A 25,765-nucleotide genomic window follows, 5' to 3' on the forward strand; every position below is an offset into this window, starting at 1 on the left:
TCGAATAAAAAAGGATACAAAGGCCGATCGGTGGGCCGCGGGCAAATCCGGAATGTTTTCATTAAAAGATGGAAGTGAAACATCTCAAGATTTAGCAAAAAGACAATTTTATTGCAACAATCGGTAATTGTAAGGGTGAAATCTTATCATTCCGACGTGGAAACCTCATTTGATTTATTGGTCTAGTCTATTGGTAGTTTGCATAGCGTAGTTGGTACGCGTAGTCTTCGGTGTCACCTCATTAATCGGATCTACAGTATTATCTAGTATGTTATTTGTTCCCAAGAGGCTAGAAAAAGAGTTCATCGGTCGTCATTTCTCAACGGATAAGGCCCTCATCGATGCATTAAACACATATTTTAAAAGCCATGAAGTTTTTTTTTTTCGAATAATAAAAGAACATCGACAATGCATCAAATCCAAGATTATTTATATATTCATTCTGATGATACACTCAGGAACTTTGCCTTTACAATTAACATTTAAAGACTATCAATGCCTTTCGGCATTTGATCCGTTTTGGATTATTTTTATAAATTAGAAAAAGAAAACAAATTCTATTTCTCGTATTTGCCATTTATTTTCCAATTAAACAATTAGTAAAAGTAAGAATATGCTGCGTGATTTAGATTTTACAACACTAAAAACAATGAAAACATAACTAAATGTCTAAAACTGATCTGTATTTTCAATCGAATATTTATACGAAAAATGAGCATCAACATCTTAGCACCGACTTTATCCACTAAAAATAAAGTTTATCAAGAAGAAAACAATGTCAGTATTTTATTGAATGGTTTGAATGAAATAGACTTACATCTGCCATTTCAATTTTAATCAAATTATCTTGGTCGTGATCTTTGCGCTGGAACACTTCTGCAAATGTTAAAATGAATTGAAATTTGGAATCGTTCCAACAAGAATTTAGAATCAGATAAATCAAAGCAAATCAATATCGATTATTCTTACCGAATGCCGTTGTTAAGTGAAGAATGGCAGACGCAAAATCACCCAAACGCAATGTACCATCTTTTCGCATGTATTTCAGCATAATAATTGACATAATATCTGAGCTCAACTGAAATCCAACATCATAAAGTGCATCTCGTAAGCGTTCGGCACGCAAAATGCCAGCCTTTTCCTTTGAGTACATTTTGAACACACCCTGCCATGCCTTCAAATTTGCTATAAACGTTTTGAATTGTAAAAAATTAATGCGACCATGTCCCGATTTCTGTGAATGGAGAAGATAAGATTTTGAGTAACACGGGCATTCTTGATTGAGTTTGAATGCGTTTTTTTAAAGCGATACTTACGTCTAATAATGAAACGACTTGACGACAAATATCGATACTAGCACAGCTTTTAATATAATCATTGGGTAGACATGCGTCCAGCAATTCTTGTAATTCAAAACTATTGATGGTTCTGCAATAGACCATTGAAATTAATTACATGGTGTGTATATTCGGCTATTTTAATGAATTGACAAAAATATTTTACCTATTTTCATCGGCCAATTGCATGAAAATCGGTTCGTATTGGCATTTCTTTTTCGTTGTATCGGTGTCGTTACGCTGTTGTGTCACGCTTAACGGTGGGAATGGGTCTAAGATCATCATCGTTTGTGTTTCTAATTGTGCTAGTTTTATGTGATTGCCCAGCAAACGAACGGTGAAACCTTCAGAAAACGGAAAAAAATCGAATGAATAATACCCAAAAAAGATCTCCTGGAAAGAAAAAAAAAGAAAATATTGTGTGTATCTTACCCGATTCCTCGCCTGGTTCATATGTTGTAGCCATTAATAAATATCGTCCCGATTCTAAATTACACCGATAACTAACATGTCGTGAATTGCCATAGTCCGAATTGATAAAGCTAACTTGATTTTTGAAAAACTCTTTGGAAAGATTTTCAGTTAATTTATTTTTAACTGTGTGAAAAGAACAAAAACAAACACATTTTTTTTAAAGGAAAAGTTCACAATTGCGTGCATGCATGTCGATAAGAATTAAAAGTGCAACTCACTTGAATTTAATTTGTACATTGTGAAACCAATGACTTTTGGTTCGACAGCGGTGTGCTGATTCAATGCAATGATCACATCTTCCTTTTCCGCAACGAATAATTGAAGTTGTGGATTTATGTGAAATGAGTCATGGTTACGACAACCGCCCGCTGTGACACCTTTACGCCAAAATCCTTGAAACATTTTCATGGACCAACGTCTTGGACGATCGGTTAATGATAATTCATCTTTCGCTGTATCGGTATCAAGATGGATACATTCAAGATTTGTAAATGTTTCGGTGAGCGCTAAAAATGACATCCAAAATTCATTTGCATCCAATTGACCAAGTAAACGATCACGTTCAGTTTCTGAAACTCGATCCCACAATGGTGATGTGGCCGACCATTCGCCGGTGTAGCCCGTTTTTAAGCCCAACGCATCCGATGTCATCGGGTCTCTTAAACGTACCAATTGCACTGAATCGCCCATCGTATTTTCCACTTTGTCCAATGAACACAATCGATAACTAACGCCGATTGCAATTCCATTTGGTAATTTTTCCGGTTGTGATTTAAATTGTGAGCTATTTCCTCTGATTGCGATGCATGTTATGATACAGGTGGTATCGAGTATTGAACGTAAAATTGTTGGTCGTATTGAATCTGAACCGGATTTTACTGGTATTGTTTCAACAATTCCACCCGTCAAATCGCTCAAACCATCGGAACGTGTTCCGTATTTAAGTGCTTCGTATGAACCATGCAATCTGATTGAAATAGAAAAAAAAGGAACAAAAAACCATTTGAAGAAACACGACAAAAATGAATGAATGATAGAAAAAAAACTCACTTTGCTATTGCTTTTTCGAGTAATGCGGCCCAAAAGCAGTTTGATTTGAACGGTTGTAAAAATGACAATTTTCCATTGATCGTTGGTAATCTGTCGTCGACTAGAACCTCCACCCACTCACCGCACCACCATAAACGAAACCGAAACACGCCATGACAATTTTCGAAATTTTGGTCGGCCGGCACAACACGATAAAATAGATTTTTCAACGAAAACAACACGCCCAAACAAGACACAAGCCATCGGTCACCTATCAACGAAACAAGATAACGAATTCAAAATAATGAAAAACCTTACGCCAACGGGGCACATTAATTTATTTGCAGTCAAATTTAATTCGATGGAAAATAAATTTAATTTTGATTCGTTCTTACCCATTTTGCCCGGAATGATGTCAAATTGTTCACCATCATTGATAAACAACGGTGATTGCACAATTTCCGTGATCCGTTTCCATTGAAATGTAAACGGAGGCGTTTGATAGTAGAACACCGACGATTGTACGGCTTGAAAATCGGGATCTTCCCATAGTACATTTTTTCGTTTGCATTCGGATTTAATTCGGTCGTATTTGGACGTCATGATTGTATGTTTGTGCTTGTTGGTTTTTTTTTACGTAATTGGGAATTTAATGTGTCATCGAAAATGTTACATAGTCCAAACACATGAACAAGGCCACTTTACAACGATCGTAAATCTTTTGTTCACTCTATCTCACTTTGCCCGCCAACAGAATCCACAACATGAATCGTGAATTATTTTTCTGTCATTTAGAGCAAAATCTGTGGGTAAACAAAACAGAAAATTAAATTAATTTAAAAAAAAGCGTCTCAAAAGAAAAAGAAGAAGAAGAAGGTCATAAAAGTGTTCCATTGCACGTATATTAGTCGCGCTCATTAAACACATTTAATGGACGATGCAATGGGATTTTATACGCAAAAATAAACCTCATTGAATTATTAGTCGACGATTTTTTTTATTTCAAACGATAGTGCGCACAACATGAATGAGCACTATTTTAAAATGAATCTTTGTTACGAACACTATCAAAGGATAGTAAAGTTTATCATCGCCAGATGTACACTTAAATCTCTCGTCATATTTTCATTTTATCAAAGTCATAAAGAACAAATCAAGTAATAAATCGAACACTGTCTCCAGTCATCCAATAAAAAAACACACACACATGTTTATTATTCGATACAGAGTCGTCATCAACGGAAGTGATTATTTTGATGCGAATTGGGTTGTTAGCGACAATAGTCTGTATTTTTTCTAACCCCACAACTGTTTGGTCGAATAATTATTATTGTGTGATCAATAATTAAAAATATCAGAGATGTTTGAATCGCGGTCGATTCGCGCATTATTGTATGCATTGACATATTTCTCTCTGTCTCTATCTTCATCTCTCCATCTAAAACTTGTAAATTCGATTATGAAATTGTTTGTGATGAGCCAGAGACACTTCATGGACAACGGTTCTCTCATTCTGCTAAATTCTCAATATTTTCTCTTTCTCTCAATTTTTCTTGCGTTTTAGATTCCGATTGAAAATAAACCGTGGAAGATCATTTGAGCATTTAACCTTAATGCACGCTTGAGCGCACTTCGACTTAGAAAAATGCTGTAACTATGTGTGCTCTGTGCTGAACAATAAAACATCATAAACGACTGAAAATGATGTAGCTCATCGACACCAACAACAACAGTGCGCCAACACTCACAAACATACCCATATTCATAATCATGAGCGCATGTTTATGTTACGTGCCAGTTCAACGCATGATGATGCGCACAATGAACGAGTCAATTTTATGCTCATGAGAGCAATGCCATCATCATATCAAATTATGCGATGTATTGAATACCGGCTGCCTCATACACCGGTTGACAAGAAATCTTTGCAACAAAAAAAAAATGTCCACATGTGTTTATTCGCCATTGAATTTTAATTGGCACAATGGTCAACTGGCCGCAAATGGCGGATTTATTTTTAGATATTGGCGCCTCAATAACCTATTAAAATCGTACACACTCAAACCGGTGATGCAATTTTTACCAATTTCTTTATTTCAAGCCTTTCTCAATGGTTCAATGTATGCAAGAACTCGAGCGAGATTTGTAATAAATTGAATTTCACACAAAAATCGCAAAGAAACAATTCAATTACGATGAAAATGTGCTGTTGTTGCCTGAATTTTTAACTGCAAATCTTTCGGCCATGTAATTTAAGCAACTATTGTTTAATGGAAAGTATTATTTAATCACATTTTCACAGTGTGTATAACGGTAGAAGATTCAACGGCGCAGAAGAAAACAAAAAAAGAAAACAATTACTAAATCAATTCGAAGCGTCTCTTAATCAAATGATATACAACATCTATATGGTATTATGGAGATCGAGCGTGATAGAGAAACAGTTTTTGTTTGATGAATTCTTTCGTCCAAATTTTCTTCTGGATGATTTTGTTTCATTTGCGTGCAAATTATTTTTTTTTTTCTCTTTTTCGGTAAAAAATATTTCGCATTTCAATAATTACAAAACCACCGAAATGTATGCGTTGATACGAAACAACAACAAATAGCAAGTTGACGAAAATAAAAACGGTAATCCAAATTGCATATAATATAAATTAAATTACTTTATCGACGAAACTATTTGCGATATATATTTTGGTTATGGAATTGCATTACAAAGAAATCGAAGCTTTTGGCACATTTCTCAATGCACAATTTCGTAACTTTTCTTTTATAACATCGAATAAAAATAAACAGCACCAGCAATAATATCACGCACATAATACGCGATGATGATAATTGTTACTTTTTTTCGTTGTTGTTACGACTGAAAATGCAGTGCAATATTGTCGTAACTGTGTGTTGGGCGTTGCAATATGCACATCGGTACAGAGCATACAACAAATGAATATGAATGATGAAGAAAAAGAAGAAGAAACAAAAACATCATCAAGAAGAGAAAATTACATGGGCTGTCGCCAAAAACACCAACACCATACCTTTGAATTATTGATTACGATGATGTTTTTTTTTGTTCGCAGTCTCTTCTTCTGAAATCAGCTTTGTTGTGGCTTCATTTGGTTTGTGCGCTCAAATTCCAATCTTAATCATCTCTTAATTCATATTCATATTCCAAAACACTTAATACACAACACACTCACAATCAAATACAATCGAACAGTGTCGAGTGAAGAAAGAAAACAATGTTTAATGGATTTCTTTCCAAGTAACATTCATTCGTGTGGAAAATTAATCGAAATCGAGTTCACATATTTTTTTTTTCTGGTTTTGCAAACTGGGAATATTGATTTTCGCGTAATAATGTGGCGCGATAACTCTTCAACGACCAGTTTTTAGTTTTTTTTTGTTGTTGGGATCTTCCTTCGCGTCGTCATCATCATTATCAGTTGTGCATTAACACGTTATAACGATGTTGGATACCGACATTAATTCGACGATTTAATTCGATTTTTACTAAATGGATGTGATTGGTTTTCATTCAAACGAATTTGAAGAAAAGTGATCGAGAGTTGATCTTTGTTCCTCCTCTCTTTGGTTCGATTGTCAATTTTTTCACGTAAATGGGCAATTTTGAGTTTGAAATGGTCAAGAAACGTAAAAAAAATTATTGACAATGGCCGCTTTTTTTATATTTTCGATATTATCTCATTAAAAACTATCGACCTGATTGATTCCAATTGATTTCTCTTTTGTTGTATGTGGCAAGCACGAACGATCGACTGGAGAGAAGAAAAAATAACTAGAATAATATGCGTCGAAAAGAGAAAATTTTCGTTTTCAACAGCAATCGGTATTTTTTTTGATTGACTGTGATTTGAATGTTCCACCGTTTGGAATTTAATAGTGAGAAGCAGGTCGATTGCAACTATAAACACCTTATGATGGTATTGCTTCCCTATTGGTAATAATCAATGAAAAACGCAACGTTTGTTTCGCATATTGTGCATACCTTACTCTTTCTATCTTTCGATTTCCAGTCGATGATTATAATGTGATGGAAAGTGTCGAAAATTGGCAATTTATTAAAATTACTCTGACTTTCTTGCCTGATTTGTCGGCCGCTTGAAAAATTAATAACCGTACCGCTCATCATTTAAAAAAAAATTAAGCGCTGCTATTTGATTTGAAATCATCGCTTTTTTTCCACCGACTGTGTGTGTGTGATCAAATTGAAAGCAGTTGAAAAATTGCTGCGGGTAGCAGTTTTCAGTTTATTTGAGTTGTTGATATACGCTTGTGCACAATAAAAATTCATACAAAGTGATTGGCATAAGAGTAAAAGGAGCGAATAATATTTCATAAAATCAATATAGGCCACATTCGAAAAGAAAGTTCTTGGACGCGCGATCAACAATTTGTAGATTGTTGGACGGAATGAAGAATGCAATGCTCATTATATGCAGACACACGACATGATATCATTGCCACAGTTGAAATATCATCAGACAATCGAATGAAACAAAAACAAAAAAAAATACGAACAAAAACCCAAACGAAAAATAAATTATGAGTAATTGTATGAGAATGAATTATTGGTCCGTGTGTTCGATGCGATTCATTCAGTCTTTTTTTTTGTAAGAAAAGGTCCAGTACTTTGTTGCAGTTTCTCCAGAGACGAAAATGCGTTGAGGAAAGATAATGATTCAACAACATGGATTTCACCAGAATGACCAGCGTGGATCCGGATTACAATTGCAGGTGCCTAACATGTGCATCGTTCTCTCTTTGCTGCTTGCTCGCTTTCTCGTTTGTTGTCGTGAGATGATTATCGCACGAGAACGGGAAGAAGAGAATCGGCAAATTAACCTTGCGAACAAATCGAAGAGTTCGACGATTAAACCGGTAAAAATGTGTGTGATTGTCGATGATGGCGGCGGTGGTGGCGGTAGCGGTGACGGCGTTAGTGGCAGCAATACAGAAATCAATAACCAAGAACTTTAATCTCATTGATTTTATGTGTTAAATGTCTAGCAGTTTAACTGTTTATTCGAAATATTGTTACATCCTATGAATACCAAATGCATGGTAAAATAGCACATCTAATACACTCACGACCCATACAAAATGAAAACGTGACACCACAATCTTCGCAAAATTCTACACAAAAAGGTTAAACAATTCCACAATGCGCACTACAGTTGCTAGAGTATATCAATCATACAAAGTTGTAATTGACACATATATATATATTTTTGCGTCGCGTGAACTTTCTTTTCTCTCTTTTCATATCGATTAAATACGCACTTTATTTCGAGAACATTGTTTTTCTTTTGTTCACGCTATAAAAAGCAGTCATTTGATTGTTCAGTGCAATTGAAATCGAAAATAAGCCATTATACACTGGTGAATGAAACTGATTTGATATTTAACTGCTATTGTTTGTTTACATTATGTTTTTTTGTGTGTATGCGGCTATAGCCAGTTCAACTGATTAGCATAAACGATGAAACGGAAATGTAAGTGTGTGTACGTGTGTAAGTGAGATACTCAGTGTTACGGTTCGATCAGTTTACATTCCATAAATACCACACCGAACTGAATCATGCGCGCATAACGAACAAATGATAGAAATAAATGAAAAAAAAAACGAAAACAAAAATGACAAATAAAATCTTTCTCACACAAACGATAATCACAGCCATTAGGCAATCGCATTTTAAACCGATCAACGAATAATGAATCGCGTTATCAAATACGCACACATGCGTAACATATTTTCAAATTCGCATTACATAAAATCATCCGATTTGCATACATATCGTCTATTCAAAACGTAATCGAAACAACAATTGATTTCCATCGTGTATAATATTGTTTTTTTTTTATTTCGGTGTCAGTGGAAGTTAATTGACCGACTAATATATTGGACCGCCCCATTGTTTTTGTGTTTATAAACAGCGTACAGTGCTTTTTGGTTTGATGAACATGCGATTTTCGGTTTGTTTTGTTGCAATTCCGTCGAGAAAATTCGCATTTGCTCAACATGTGGTGAATCGAAATTTTCGGCGATTGAGAAAAGAAATAAGAGCAGAATAGCGCAAAAGATTGATTTTTATCATTTCGATGAAGTGTTTGTGTGTGTTTTTTTTTCAGTATAGGGTCGATCGCAGTCAAGCATGACCGTTGCGTGTGGATTGAATGGCATGAGATTTTTCATTTTGTCACCTTTGATCTCGAGATTCTCAGCACAGTGGGAACAGTCCAATTTTGCGGCCTATTTCTTATACATGGGCTCGATATTTTCATATCTAATTAATCAATTTCGTTGGATAAAGTATTAGAGTCACCATGATTGTTCTACAAAACTTGATATAAAAAAACTAATCGATCTAATTAAAATTGAGAAAGTGGTTGAGTGCTGTGTGTGTATGCCGATTCCCGAGGAACAGGTAATGTGCAAAAATCACAGGATATAACAATAGTCAATAATTAAAATGGCAAAGAAAAGAAAATTACTTTCGTCGGCTTCCATGTCAATGCACTAAGCGTTCAATTATCTATATATAAAGCAGAAAATAACGCACCGCAAAATACAACAATTGCTTGCAATTCAATCGTTTCAATAAATTGGAATTCGTGGTCGTGCACGCACTTTCTGATTTTCACCGTTATTATGCGAAATTTCATATTTAGCGAGCAAAGGTTTTGAGAGGCGGAAGTCGAGACTCAGTTTCATACAAATCGATTTTGAGCTGCGTTTTCCATTCCAGAAATGAATTGAATTTTTGTTTTTTTTTTTGGAACGTGCAATAATAACAACAACAGATGAAAACTCAATCAAAAATGTACAAGCCCATCATGGTCGGATTCCAAACAGGAGCACACCAAACATGCACGTACATTTTTGTGCGATTCATGCAAATGAAGGCGCGTAAACATGCCAAATAACTCACGTAATGATAGTTACGATTTCATGTTTGGCAATCATGATTTCCAAGTCAATTCAATATTATGATTTTCTTTTTTTTTTTGTTATTGCGGTTGTTATTCATGCGACGGCTTTATTGTGACTCTCGTATCATTTATTCCGTCACGTAGTTAACTTTGTTTATCGTGCTATGAACACGAGAGGGCCAGCGAGTGAGAGAGAGAGAAAGAGATAAAAAGAGAAGAAAAAAACACCAAATAATTTCTTGTTAACCTGATTTATTTCTTGCATTTTTATGCCCAATTATTCCGGTTAGCGCCTCTTAACCTTGCCAATAGATATTGTGATTTATGAATTAAAGAGAAAAAAGACACGCATCCATTTGAAAGCATTCGAATTATAATCTGCATGAGATTGGAATGTTATTCACCAAAATGAAATGCTTAAAGTTTATGAAATCCAATTAAGTTCATGTAAGAGATAAGCCCAAAAAAAAAACAACTACGTTTTATTGTCTCGATATTTTTTCAGTTCGTCCGAAATATCGTTGTTATTCAAATAATGCAAATATTCAGAAATGCGATCATTTACGGTGCAAATCTCGTTTTTCGAAGCAACAATTACATTTCATGGGGATCAATTTAATTTTTATTTGATTCAAGTTGATGCATCAGCCTGATCTGATCCGATCGATTCAGCACACAAGCGCTTACCACATAATGAAATGGTCAACAGTATATGAGAGCGCGTGTGTGTCTGTATGTTTTCATTACGAAGCTTTTTGCCGTTATTTGACTTTCTAATTCAAAATATATTTAATGAAATCTATTGATTCAATGGGTCAGTTTAAGAAGTCAATCGCACACCTTTTTCAGGCGTGCATTACAATTTAAGTCACATCATTTCACAGTTGTATGTCAGTTGATTGTTATCGCTCAATCTCGTTTTGTGAAAAGGAAAACAAAACCACGTGCTTCACTCGACAATTGTTACAACAACAAAAAAACCATAAGCTAAGACCGGGTCAGCAAAAAAAAAATCAGTGCTTTTTTTTGTTGTTGTTTCGTAAAATCGTTAGATGGAAGATTGTTTGGCCGTCCAGAAAAACTGGAATGAAGAGCGACAATCAACAATGATGGCGAAAACGGTTGTTATTATTATTATGACAATGTCGACAAAGAGGAGGAAGAAATAAGAAGAAAAACGCGTTCAAGGTTGAACGCGAAATAAGAACATATAATTTTTTTTTCTCGGTTGCTGTTGTTTTGAGCGCGCGCACTTTTGATCGCTACTGATAGAGATCATAATATATATAGTTTTTTATCATCTTCTGTTTCGTTTGCAATGTGATAGCATGTCTGTACATAGAACTAGAGCAATAATTCGTTACACAATGATTATTGCGCGCGTCAAATGGCTTTCTATTTTGTTCATATTATCGCATCACGTACGTGCGCCAACGGCCACAATGATACAACACGAAAACCTGAACCATTCCGTCTGTAAGTATCAACACGAAGATGATGAAGAGGAAGAATTAATTTCGCAGTGTGGTGCGCAATTGGAATGAACATACATCCCAATTTTCTGAATCGGTTATTTTTGACTTATACAGATATCGTTGATAGTGGTTTTTGTTGCACGGCTCAACCATTTGTTTTTTTTTTTGGGTATATGTGTTCTCATTTTAAAGTATATTTATTCCCGGTTTATCGTTTATAATCTCGGTTTTGTGTGCGCATCGCTGTTGTGAATCACTGCGCTTCAGATTTATGTGAATGGATTATTCCGCTTCTCTTATGCCGAATTCTCTATGCGGTTCGAAACAGTTAACAATGTCAAGATATGATTTTCTTTTATTGCTGTTAATGTGCAGAGATTTGAATTTCATCAAATCACAGCAAATTATTCAAAATTTCAACGAAAAAATTCCATCTTATTGGATTTTTGCTAAAATATTGAAATGAATTCGGAGAATGTTTAATGGACACACCTCATAAATATCGAATCGATGCTACTGATGTCAACATTTTATCGAAATCAAAGTTGAACTCTCGAGTACGAAGTCAATTGAATTTTCAATTCAAAAACAAAAGAAAACGTTAATATTCGGTTGATGACAATCGAGTAGCTAATTTCCATTTAAAAATGCACACCTAATGAATTTATGTCGAAAAATTATATTTTCCGTTGAATTTTTTGTTTTAAAACGAAAGTTTTGTTTTGTTCAGTGTTTTTTTTAGTTGCATGCATCTAATATATCAAGCGATTCACTTGTTTTATTAATAACCGTTAATTACTTGATTGTTAGTGTGGCCAAAATGCGATTCAGTGAATAGTAGCAAAAAATGATGATTTGTCATTTATTGCGTGTGTGTGTGTGTGTGCCTATCATGGCGCATTTGGCGGAACATACATTTTTTCTTTATCTTTATGATGCAACCCATTGAAGCAAATAAATCTTCGTTTTATGTGCTGGCGAATAATTATGAATGTTGTCGCTAAAATGCCAAAAACACGTGATTAGTAAAAAAAAAACGGTATGACGGGGAAAAATTCATTCATTCGATGCGTCAATAAGCCCGCCAAAAGCCATTTGAATGGTTGAAGTAGAGAGGGTATGTATGAAGCAAATGGGGCTCCTTTTGTATTGTGGAAATTTGTTCGGCGCGTTTTGTCTTTCGGTTTTGCTTGAATATGAATCAGGTTTTTTGTTATCATTAAATATATGTAATTGCGAGTGTGCAAAAAGTTTGAGTGTGTGTATACATCTGGTTGGTTTGTTGCTATTGTTTTGTTGTGCGAGTTGACTGAAGTGTTGCACATATTTTTAATACCCTCAAGAGAAAGCTCATGAATATCAATTGACTTTATTGCTCTGCGAAACAAAACAAAGCAAAAAAAGACAGCAAAAACCCGTACACACATCAAACATAATGCAGCAGCAGCAGCAACGACGATGGCGACGAAGACGGCAATGCCAACGACAGCAGTAACCGCAGAAATACTATTGCTACAAAGAGTGCTGTTAATCATCACGCAATCACATATGTGTGCCAAACAATGCAATAGGCACACACACCGTTTACGGTGCTTTTTATCTTCTCTCTCTCTCTTTCTTTCTTTCTTTCTCTTTCTGTGTGTATCTCTCTCTCTCTCTATATCTGTCGCTCTATTTGAATGCTCACGTTATTCTGTTCCGAATGCCATCTTCGGCTGAATGATGAGAGATTTGCACAAATTGCAAATTTATGTGTTTAAAATGCGCTAATTTAATGGCTCGTTACAAGCGTTTGCATTCTCATATTGAATTTCGGTCATTTCTTTTGTAGTGCGCGCTATCAATTTCACGAAAAACCGGTGTCATAAAGCCAAAGCGTTGTGACAAAACTGTGCTTTGTTTCCATTTCGATTTGAATTCGGTTTGTTAAATTGTAATTTTTTCTTCTTCTCTCTTCTATTTTCATCTTCATTGTAATGAGGAAATACATTCTTTATCATTTGTTTGGTTGTTTTCTTGTGAAGAGAATCGGCGGTTTTCCTCATCACGCAATTTCAAATCAACCATATGAATGCGGACACATATAAAACACTTGAATTTTATGCGAATTGAATAGAATCCATTGCAATGCGTATATTTGTACCTCTTCATGGTGTTTTTTTTCGGTATTTTACTCTCTCGCTCTTTCTCTTGGCGTGTTTGTATGCGCCTTTCTTTTCATTCTTTCTGTATTTTTTTTCTTTCTTGTCTTATCCACGAGTGCACACAAGTTTTTTTTTCACATACACTTACCAAAACCGAATGAACGTTTGCGCGCGCACATTGCGCTCGGAAATGGGTCAGTTCTCATACACACGCACAACAATCGATCGATCATAATACATGCGCTCTCAAAGAAGAAAAAAGAGATTAATACTGAAAGACGAAATGCGGAGAAGTCATGCGTTGTTGTGCATGTCTTGTAAAATAAATAAATAAATATCTGCACTTGGCACTCATTTTACGAATGGAATAAATCGCACAACACACCAATGATGATGGATGAATTGTTCCACATTGACAAATTTGAACATACATCGATTTCACTTTGGAGCACATTTTTTTTATCTCACTTTTCCATCACACACCAGGTGGAATTATCTACATGCTGCTTCCATCGAATCAAAGAAGGGCCAATCAAAAGAGATTCTACTTTTCCGGCCGATAAACAGCGATAAATAATGAAAATTTAGAAAAAGCGAAAAAATAGCGGAAATTTGTGCCGAAAGAGAAAAAAAGACGAATTAGTTACGGTTTGCGTCGGTGGGAAAAACATTGTACCAAATTGAACGATGGTCAATTATGGTTAATGTTGTTGGTTATATTTTTTTATTAAGATGTCGTATTACAGTGGACATAAAATAAAACACATTGGCAACATCAAAAGTGAAAATGGCCCAAGAATCATCAGTGATTTAATGAAACCAGCGAGAAAAAAATCCGTCCGACAGATCATTTAATCGATCAAATGAAAGGCGGGAATTTAACGCAAACAAAGTAAAAAAATTAGCTAAAACACAAAAATGGTATATTTTATATACGCATCAGAAGCACAGCACGACCAACAGAAATCGCATTTCTCATTTTGTTTCTTCTCATTTCGAATCCATTTTAAGAGAGCGAATCGAATAAACCCACGGCCACATTTTTATTCCGAAAATGAAATCATGTAAATCAGTCTCCAGTCTAAACGCACATTTCCAAAAAAAAAACCGAATAAAATGTGTGAACATTTTCAACAATAAACAAATGTGACAGTGACGATTTGAAAGCATGTGGAAATTCGAGCGAAATTTCTAGCGCTCCGTTTCAGTAATAATTAACCAGAAAAGCACTTACTTATTGCTCATTGTATTGTGCAAATAATAATGTCGTTTACGGTAAAAAAACGGTAAAGTGCGTGCAATCGCACAGTGAACTATGAATTGTATGATATATCTCGTTCGAGAAATTTGTCTTGTCGAAAGATTCACGCATGCACGGCATTTTGTGCGCGCTTAATGCACACACATCGACATACCATATTCATTTCACTTCATTGACATTGGCTTTTCCTTTCTCTCTTTCCGTCTTTTCATACTGGTATACTAGGCCGTTTTCACTTACCGACAGCCAACGAACAAGAATTTAGTGCAAATATTTTGTTTTCGACAAAACAATTCATGCTATCGGAAAATTGTTAAGAAAAAAGCAAAACACAAAACAATAATGAAATACGGTAAAATTTCATTTGTCGATACGCACAATTTCCCAAAGACGCGATTAAAAGACGGAACAAAATGAACAACAACAACAAAAATTGCGAGTGAAATTATTCGCAGAATAAACATAGTGCGGTGCGCATTTCTTTTACGATTACCGTGCATATTCATGCATTTCACTTCTCACAAATTGCATGCAACCCAATCTGTCAAATTGAATTGATTGAATCGCAAACCATTTCAATAATGTGTATAGAGATGTAAAACATTATATTATATTGAGTTCATCAAGTTTGTAGTTTATCGAAATGCACTTTGCACAAAAACGCCTAATGCACAGTATCATTCACAAATCCATTAAAATGATGCACGCACTTGACTGAACAGTCCGTGCACTTTAAAAAAAAAGTGAATCGAATGAGACACTCAGAGAGAGAGAGAGAGAGAGAGAGAGAGAGAGAGAGAGAGAGAGAGAGAGAGAGAGATCTTTTGGAAAAGTATTTGAAAATTGTGGCCAATAGTGGCCATGTGTACTGGTGTGCGTCAAACCTGTTCACCCAAACAGAAACGACTTTTGTATATGGTTGCAAGACAAAATTGTACACTTTTATTCATTTTCTTCATTCGTTTCTGTGTTAAATGTGACTGCAAATCATTCTTTGTCGGCTTAACCTTTTTTGTGACCTTCGAAGATTTTTCTATTTATGACCATAAAATATCTATTACCCGCAACACATCTACCAACATAAAAAAAACGCAATAAATACCCATCGGCCGTTGTATATTATACACATATGATCGTGTGAATGGCAAAGTTCTTCGTGCGCCCAAAAATCTCACACACTCCAATGGCAAAAAACAACAATCTTTAATTGTTTCTATTTTTGCAAGCTGACATCGGCAGCAGCACACACCGAAAAATACAAGAAGAGACAAAAGCTAACGTCATCAAGCTAAAATGTCCAGAAAAGGCCATCGATGAGCGTGAGCGCATTTAGATACACACGCAAACATCAAAAACCATTCACTTCCATTACAGAATGCGGTGAACGACGGAAATGTATTTGCCGTTGAATTGTTGTTGTATGTTTTTTTCTTTCATCATTTCTCAAATTAAAATACAAATATGGGTACGCGGTTATTTGCCCCGCTAAAATTGTCGAAATTGAATTGAATATATGGAATCAAAGTAATAATAATAATAATAATTTTGCCACAATCTTGTTGCGTTTGCCGCGCGCCACGCTCAGGGTTAGCGTTCAATTGCAAACGTGCATGGTCATGAGCAAAAAGTCCAAAAACAGCAAAACAACTGACTCACACACAACATATGTATTCAATCAAAAACATAAAGCGAAAGAGGAAAAAAAACAATCTCAGCTGTGTGATAGATTGCTACGTATCAAAACCACTTCGATGATCTCAAGGAGCCATATGCTTGACGACAAGAGACATAGAGAAAGAGTTTTTTTTGCTCGATGAGTGCAATGGTAAGAGCCACCACAAGTCAATTTGATCTCGTTGTTCCGTTTTGTAGAAGCTGGTTTATTTTCATTGGTTAGATCAGTTTCTCGTTGTGGCCAATTTACTGGGAAAAAAATGCCTATGAATGAGCTGAAATAAACATGTAACATTTTGATATGACTTTCGCCTCTAACAACAAAAATCCAATTATAGCATATCTACATCGAGCAGACACACAATAATCAAATTATATATATGTGAAAAGATTTGCCGGTGCGCATTTATGCAAATTGAAAGTTAATATCGGCTTTGGTTGACTGTGCATGTGTCTTTGTGTGTGGCAATTCAGTTGTCGTGTCGAGGGTAAGAAAATACGCAACGCAGGGAAAGCTAAAGTGCTATCTGTTGTACGCATACTTGGGAAACTGAAATGCGAATAAATGGAAATGTCAGATGAAAAAGACGTGCACACTGAAGGACAGACATGATGATGTGTCCAGACAATGGACATTTGAAGCTCGAGATCTTTTCTTTTTGTCATTCAAATTTAGTTGGTGCCGTCTTGTGAAGTATCATCATGTCGGTTCACATCCATTCAATTTCATTCACATCCAGAAAAAATAAACTTTAACACTCTCTCACTGGAAGGAAAATAGAAAAAAAAATCACTTGATTGCCATACTTGAAAAAGAAAGCAAAATTCAAATAAAAAAAAAACTCCATCGTCAATAAAATGGCGTAACTGAAACATGGAGAAGAAATGAGAGGAACAATTGTAAATATTTGCACAGTACACTAAGATGCTAAAAGTGATGATGACAATTGAAAAAAAAAAAATCTATTTTACATGTGCTGAGAGGTAGCACGTATCGATCGGTAATGGGTCACATGTTTAATTAACGGTAAATGTCCGAAGATGAAATACTCATAAAAACCGAAGACTATTCATCATTTTCAATCGTTGCGATATATCTTCTTCACTTTACATAAGTGTAGTGTATACAATGTAAAATGCTATGCTGTTATGATTCATTGCTATTGATAAGCACCATTCGATTGAATTTGATTTTATTTTTTTCTTGTATGTTACTACATCGTCGTTTTCTGTTAAATCCACCGATATGGATGACAATGAACGAACAAAAATCTCGAAAACAGTATTTAGATTGGCCGTTGGTTGGCCCGAGGCTAAAACAAGACTATTCTATGGATGGAAACAGAACGGGCAATCGCGACAGAAAAAAAATAATTGCAAATTTGGTATGTGTTTTCCTTCTAAGTTTATTCTTCTCTCGCTCACTTTATAAAATCCCATGCAACGAGAATAGAATCGATGTGTGAGTGTATTTATTGAAAAGTCAAATGCAAAATTGGCACAAAAACCGCACGAGACGAGATGGCGAGAATAAAATGGCGGTAAATGTGTGTTAATGGCCATGAAGACACATGAGTCTACACATTGCAAAGAGAAAGACACACAGAAGGCATTGGATATGTGTCTCTTTTTTTTTCGCCATCGTCTTTTACTTCTACTTTGCAGCAGCACTAAACATCCAGAGCAAGAATTTAATTGCAAACTATCGATAAAAATTGTACACACATAACAATTATTATCAGTGTAAATGTCACTGTCGTACGCATAATGCCAAGAAAGAATGAGAAAAACGGAAAGAAAGAGAGAGATCGAGAGCTCACCGGTACGAATAAAAAATTTCCGATCATTTATTTACAATGCAATTGCCTAATAATGTGGCTCTAAAACCACGTTGGCATGCTTCAGGTGAACAACAGAAATATCACTTGAACTGTATTGCATCGAGAAACGCGACTGTTTTGAGCTTTTAAAATTGAAAACAGTAAAAAAAATCGAATGCATTGAAGCAAGCTTCCTTTGGTTTTTTTTCTCTCTTTTACATCGGACAATTCCGATACTTTCATCAACATTTGCTTGAAAAGTCGTAGTCGATGTAGGATTAAAAATCAATCAATAATTCATTGAATAAATGCACGTTGCAAGTGGAAATTGAGTAAATGACACTTGGTGCCGAGAAGAGAAACACACACACAGAGAGAGAGATAGAGAGAGATAAAACCAGTGGACGTTTTTGCAGAAATTAATCATCGTTTTTTTTGTGTGAACGTGCGCACACGATTGAGAGAGATCGTTTGAGAGCAATTTGTATGCAGACGATGGACATTGCACAGCGACGGAAATTATGCGCTTATGCAATTGTGCATTTTTGCAAGCGAACAACCTAATGCCAATCCCAAAATTGAAAAATACACTGTTAATTCACTTTTGGAAGTAATGCTTAATGTATCTATGTAGAAATGTTATTTATTGAATTCAAATCTCTAAAACAATCAGATGAATTTTGAGTTATGCGTGTCACAAAAAAAACCGAAGCCGATTTTAGAGCGTGATAGTAATACATCAAGCAAAAAGAAGAAGACAATGGCATTGCAAAAATATCCATTGAAAAGATAAAAAAAAACTATGGTCAAAATTGACTGCGTGAATAAAACAACAGCAACTAGGAGGTACCCAGCCAATTCAACCGCTTATTGTTCATTCATGTTCTGGGCGAGAATGGCAAGCAGGCGGGTGAGCGAACGATCGAGCGGAGGCATAAAAAATGGCATCACATTCATATTCTAGTCATTGTACACACAAGAATACAATCCAAAATAACAAACATTTTTTTCAGTAGTTCATTCCATCTATCTATCTCTTTTCCTTCCCTCTCTATTTGCTCTTTCTATTTTATTTTTTTTGGTTTTGTTCGAATGATTTTTATTGTTATGACTTGCTTGAAGAATTTTAACAAGGCTGCGTTCGCCCGCTCTCATCTCATTCGATTCTTATGGGTATTTCTTTTTTTTTCGCTTTGAAATCACTTTGGACCGCCATAAAGTGAACGATGATGATTGAATTATGAATTGAAATGCCAACACCACAAAAGAGTGAACCACCGAAAATAACACCAAACGATAAATCGTTCTGTTTTCATTTTTAATTTATTTGAAATCAATAGCCTAAATTATAATGAAAAAAAGAGCAAACAAAAGATTTGTTTTATTGTCTCCACTGTGAAAGCGCAATTCTAGTATGATACGTGAATTGTTCACCAATGGACAATGATCGAATTACAAATGTTGTACATGGTGTGCGTTCATAAATGGTATCAAACACACAAGTCAATGCACGATTAGATAATATATGATTTCGAAAAAGAGAATTTTGTCACACAAAAAAAATCCACCAAATGTTGAAGCAGTCCATTGTTCTATCGATGAGTTAGACAGAGCAGAGAAGTTTTAGATAATGACCGAAGAAGACATACAGAGAGACATAATTTAAATGCCAGTTTTGAGAGAGATAAAAGTCATCGATCGGTTTGCATTGAGTTGCGACCTACGTGCGTGCCTATATTTGCCACTTCATCATCACATCATACACCGGCTCCTATACCGAATGAGCCGAGACTCAGATATAGAATGGTTGCTGTCATCGACACTTACATTTCATTTTAGCGCGTACACATCGATTTTGTGGCTGCTGCTTGCCATGTTAATCGTTTTCTCTCTTATTTGTTACATCGCCTAAACGTTTTTCATTCAATCATTTATTCAAATATTTATTCATGAAAAAAAAACAAATGTTATTTGAATGAATCGCGGTTTGTTTCGTTGTTGTCGATTTTGCATTGTGAATATTATGTGTGTGCGTGTGTGCGCATTCACAATTTGATATTAATGAATATGAAGCATTTCATGAGCTCAATTTATTCGATCGATGCTTACATAATTAATTGCAGCGCAACACATAAAAAATCGCATGTAAACACGAATGGTTTTTCGATTGCTTGGTAAACAGCAATTGCTGTGCTCGTTTTGATTGTCGCACAAACACACACACATATACAAAATCGCGACAATGAACATAAAATGCCAAAATGCGATCATAAATTATTCTCTCTTTCATTTCGATGGTGTATTTTTCGAATGCCGTTGCCGCCTTCGCATGATGACGAAATCTCTAGCATAATACAATCGAAGAAAAAGAACCGTATTCTTGTTAAATGTTGCGCGCCGATCGATTGATTTCTTTGCGTCGACTTTTGGGTTTGTTAAACCGATTGAATTATTTATTTAGTGTCATACGAAAAAGATGAACATGAAATATGCTTGAATATGCTGTTTAAATGTCGCACATTGTTTCGTTCCAAATGAATCAACAGAGCAGTAACAACAACAACAACACCAGCGATAATAACAATAGACTCCATTTAAAGCCATGTACATGATCAAGTTCAATCATATGGTTATGTTTTTTTATATTGTAATTGAGGTACAACAAAATAACAGTGCACAAGACGAAGAAAAAGAAGAAGAAAAAGGCAAAAGTGATTTTATTTTTTCTTTCTACAGCCAATTAAAGTGTTGTTAGTCAAGTCGAACAAATAGAATTTCTTGAAAGTTATAAATACACTGAGAATTACATCGAACGCAAACACATCGAGTATGTTTTTCATCTTCGGTAACTTGGCTGTGAGCGTGTGTACGCGGATTTGCAATCATTTTGATTTATATTTCTAGTCATCAAAAGCTCTCTTTCTCTCAATTTTTTTTCGCGAAATCGAGACGTATTATAAACAAACCAATTTTTTCTCTTCTTCTTCAACATTTTTTTTTTCTCGTCGCTAAGTTGCATTGTCAATATATACAGTGCACATCAAAAGTTGAATCGAAGGAATTTCACACGACAAAGAAGACAACAAACATAAATATTTATGCATGCAATCGACTGTATTCACACATAGTTTTTTTTTCTTCTTCTTTACGCTTCAGTTCAGTGTATAAAATTACAAAATATGAAAACAAAAAAACCGAAATCAACCTGCGATTGATGAGACACACAATGATTGTTTGTGTGACTGTGTTGCATTGTGCAAACGCATTTTTGATTGTTATCATGAAATGATCGTTCAAATGAAGAATTACATTTTACACACTCGAACAAATCAATGGTGACAAATCATTCGAGATAAAAGGTACAATGAAAAAAACAATCAGCAAGAAAAGTTGGCTGCACGAATTACATGATTTGTGATTTTGTGACATTTCATTTTTTTGTGAAATTTCACTCTCACACGACAATAAACTCATTTACTCTCTCTTTCGCTATGTTCACTTTGCGGTGTGTGGTCTACTAGATCATATTTCGTCTAGTTCATTCATTTGCGCATGGCGATTTATGCGAACAATAGCAAACCTGGGTAGAATATCATACGGTCTTTATAGAATTTTTACGTTGTTTTTCCACATTTACATAGTACCGACAACTATGAATGTTGATCACGAAAGCATATCATTTGCAAAATACTTCTTCACCACACCAATTAGTTATGAAATTATCTCTAAACTTTTTTGTTCTAAAGCGTCTAAGCCAATTCACAATTTTTTTTTTTTCAAATTGAGAAAAAATGTTTGAAGTTGTGTGTTTTTAGCATAGAATTTCAATATGAGTTTTGTTTTTGCCAAACTGTTGAAGTATCACATACATACCTGTTGCTAATTAGAACCACAAAAAGTAAGAGTTTTCACGTCGATATATGTGCCGTGATTCAAGATAGTCTTATTGTTTTTTTTTTAAACTTTATTAACACTCAATCTCACTTAATTTTCACACAAGTTCTTTCTCGTTCCAGACCTCACTTGTTTTTCAAACAAATCTATGCAGAATTTTGAATGATTTTATTTCTGCAATCGTGGATTGAAAAATTGAACTTTTTTCGCTATTCAATTTTTTTTAAATGTTCAAACTTTGAGCAGAATGTAGTCACTTTAGTTCACTTTTGTTATCCAGTAAATCGGCAGAGTTTTGAAAATGCGATATCCAATATTATTTCTATTCCTTCCTTGTGTTCTGTGCCGTCGTCACCTTTTGAACCAAACGTTGTTTTTTTTTTCTCGCAATAAATAGTTTTTGCTTTGCTTTCGTTCTCTTTTCACTTTTCACATAAAAAAGGTCGCTGTGCTCTCTCTCTGCCTCTCTTGCAAATATTATGAGTTGATGTATCACGATGGTGAATTTGATCGGCATGTATCGTGCTTGACGCCAGTCGCAAAAGGTCAACCGATGCACTTTTCTAGCTCGATGAAAACAGTCTCCAATACGCTTCAGCCCCGATAGTATTTCGATATGGTTCGATGGGTTGTTGATCAGCTGTGCTTGTTGCGCCTATTGTATATGTGTTTGTGCAAAATGTGCTCTTTACTGTAAATTGAAAACTATGGATAAACAAAATAAACAAATTTAAAAGTGTTGTAATTCATTGGTTCTGAGTTTGTTAAAATGTGTTTGAAATGTTGAAACAAATAAAAAGCAACGATTTCGATATAATCATTAATAACATTGATTTATATTCAGTGTTTCACCACATTTGATTACAAATAGAAGAAAAAAAAAACACAACAAAAAGTATCGGCTTTGCCGAAAATTCCAAGAATGATTCAAAACTCTCCAATATATACCACCAAATATGAATGGATTCGAAAGGAACGAGCAAGAAATAAAAACCAGAACAGTAACGGTGAGATAACAATCGCTGGCACGTTGAAACATTTGGTGAAAACTGAATAGCATATAGAGAGCTCAATTCGAAACTCAAACGAAACCATCGAAATTTATGTTGATTTATCAAAATAGAAAAACACATATATCGAAATTAACGGCAGTGCTATTCCGTTGTATGTCAATTAATCGCTTGCGAACGAATGAAAAAGAGGCAAACGAAGAAGACGAAAAAAACAACAACATCACAAATAAATATGAACTCGCTTCATTTAAATTCGATGCAAACAATTTTGTAAACAAAATTCCACCGTTTTGAACAGATACACGCAATCGAAGTAGAACGTTTTGCGATAAGTATATGATGGAAGTCAACAAATTGCAACATTGTGTTTTCAGCTGAAGCACAGTGATAGCAACGATATATTCAAATCAACACTATAACACATATCTTTACGACAATAATTTTGTCTATTTTTGCGCAAAATGAGAACAAAATACACACACGCATCTATAACATAATTAATGAGCTTAGACGGAAGAAAAAAAGGCACACACACACAGAGAGAGAAACTAAACAAACTGCTCGAATTATATTCTATGTCTTTCAAACACTGTAAACAAAGAATTCAGTTTGCGCTAGGTTGAAATGCATAACAACAGAGCAAATTATTGTTCTTGAATTCGTAGTGTGCTGTTTTTTTTTTAATTTCTGGTCCGTCGTCGTCGTCGTCGTCGTTGCCATTTCTCTATCTTGTTTTCTTCTCTCTGAGTCTACATCTTGTGTATCGTCTTCTAGTTTTCTTATAATATTTATGCTATGTGTATACTGAAGAGTAAATTTTCTTAGTGAAAACACGTACCCGTGTGCTATGCACTGCAAATGAGCCGATTCTTTTTTTTTATTCAGTTTATTCGTTTCTTTTATTTTTCTTGTCTTACGCGGTTTGTGCAACAGCGAACCGAACGTGGCAAAAGACTTCAACAAACTAAAACGCGAAACCTTTCGACTTTCATTAAATTCCACACTTCAAGTCACTCTCAGAATGATATATACACATACACATGTGTTTGCGCGCGCGCTACTAGCCCCGAACGTACGTAGCGGACTCAAAGAGACATCGAACAACATCGACAGCGAAACAGATAAATGCTAGCTGAACGACGACAACGACGGCAGCAGCAGCAGCCACAACCATCAAGCCTACACAAATGCCATAGACTAATTCAACGATATTTGCAAAGCCATTTCTTCAATCTGAATATGTGTGTTTCAGTGGTCTAGTGTGTTTTTTTGAATTAGGTTGGTGCAATTGAATGGCGAATGGTGTCGGCTATTTCAAGACTTATATTTTATTTGACGGTTTGAGGGCGCTATCATTTCATATTTATGAATTTATTTCAGTTCACCTTTATTAAAAAAAAATATCGAAAATATGTTGGTTGATTTTTCTTCGTTTAAAAAATGTTCCAAGTCGATCGGACCTAATGTGTGCACATATTATTTTTTTTTTGCTTTTTCTGGTTCAGTGTGCACACACTGAAGAAATGTGCTCAAATACACGCTCATGATTCGCATATCGTATAGTGTAATCGAGAGCGCGAAAGAATCTTCTGTCGCTTCGTTGTTTTATATTTTTATTGTTTTTATTTCAACATTGCAATTCGTTTGCTCAACATAAAATCATACATTTGGCTATATTCTCAAGTCTCTGTGCATTCACACAGTATATTTATAATTTTCTTTGCAAGCATTGGTATTAATATACAATCGAAACATGTGATTTGAAATGTGAACATCGGTTATGGAATAATTCCAACTTCAATAAACACCAACATCACAGGCTCGTCACATATGTGGTCAGTGACAATTTCCTTTAGATTTTAAATGAGCTCATAAAAAAGCGATCTTCATTTTTCAATAATATAGTCGACGAATTTTATTTCTTTTCATTCCAAAGACTACAACTTAATCACGCAAATCTTGTATATATTTTTTGTATTTGATGTTAACATAAAACATAATATAAGCATTTATTGCTTAATTCTCGGCTATTTTTCTCATGAAAGAAATAAAGAAAATTTCTCTATTTAAAAAGACATTCTTTTGTTATCTGAATACTACCGATCTATATTGAGGAGCGAGCTTAGTATGTAAAGCCCTGGTAAGCTTTGTAAATATTGGTTGGACATCGAAGTAGCTTTCAGTGTCTTCGCTAAGCCAACGTTTAAACCTCAATGCGTTGAAGATAAACAGGAAAGGAAGAGTTATCAATAATAGAAAATTGGGCATATTGCGATGATTGATCGGTTACACAACTGAATTCATGTCACCGCTATATATTGTCTGGAATGAATATGGATCAAAGGGTACCATTATGTGAGCATTTGTACCAAGGACTGTTCCTCTGAGGATGAGAAACGGTAAGGAGGAAAGTGAGGAGGATCCTCCTCGTCAAGTAAGGAGGAAAATGATTTTAAATTATTTTTGGGCAACCTAACGGTCCAACGACCCAACGGCTAAATGAACATATTTAATTCGTTGGGCAGCCCAAGGGTCTAAGGGATTAATTATGTTCATTTTTTGAAAATTATTCGCGACCAATTTTTCTGTATTTGAAATATTTCATTTATTGTAAGACCACATGGTATAGTCTGGTGCAGTAATATTAAAAATATCTTTATTTCATGAACCAAGAGTATTAGTTTTTC

General features: G+C 35.0%; 1 protein-coding gene across 2 annotated transcripts; it reads right to left on the reverse strand.

Annotated features, from left to right (window-relative positions):
• Positions 1–560: 560 nt before the first annotated feature.
• LOC116347749 (calpain-C) lies at positions 561–24,096 on the reverse strand. 2 transcript variants are annotated; one of them, XM_031778467.1, is made up of 11 exons: positions 23,917–24,096; positions 22,045–22,770; positions 3,236–3,643; positions 2,862–3,111; positions 2,030–2,778; positions 1,770–1,934; positions 1,504–1,681; positions 1,317–1,428; positions 970–1,234; positions 818–876; positions 561–745 (listed from the first exon to the last, which is right to left on the reverse strand). In XM_031778467.1, exons 3-11 carry the CDS (start codon positions 3,441–3,443, stop codon positions 719–721), a joined length of 2,013 nt encoding a protein of 670 aa, XP_031634327.1. In that variant the 5' UTR covers positions 3,444–3,643; positions 22,045–22,770; positions 23,917–24,096; the 3' UTR covers positions 561–718. The 2 variants fall into 2 exon arrangements, with proteins under 2 accessions (XP_031634327.1, XP_031634333.1); XM_031778473.1 differs by lacking the exon at positions 23,917–24,096 and adding an exon at positions 23,014–23,105.
• Between the last annotated feature and the right edge of the window lie 1,669 nt (positions 24,097–25,765).

Source organism: Contarinia nasturtii, unplaced genomic scaffold, assembly GCF_009176525.2.
Source record: "Contarinia nasturtii isolate CC-2019 unplaced genomic scaffold, AAFC_CNas_1.1 Cnas_scaffold_129, whole genome shotgun sequence".
In the NCBI taxonomy this organism is placed as follows: Eukaryota; Metazoa; Arthropoda; class Insecta; order Diptera; family Cecidomyiidae; genus Contarinia; species Contarinia nasturtii.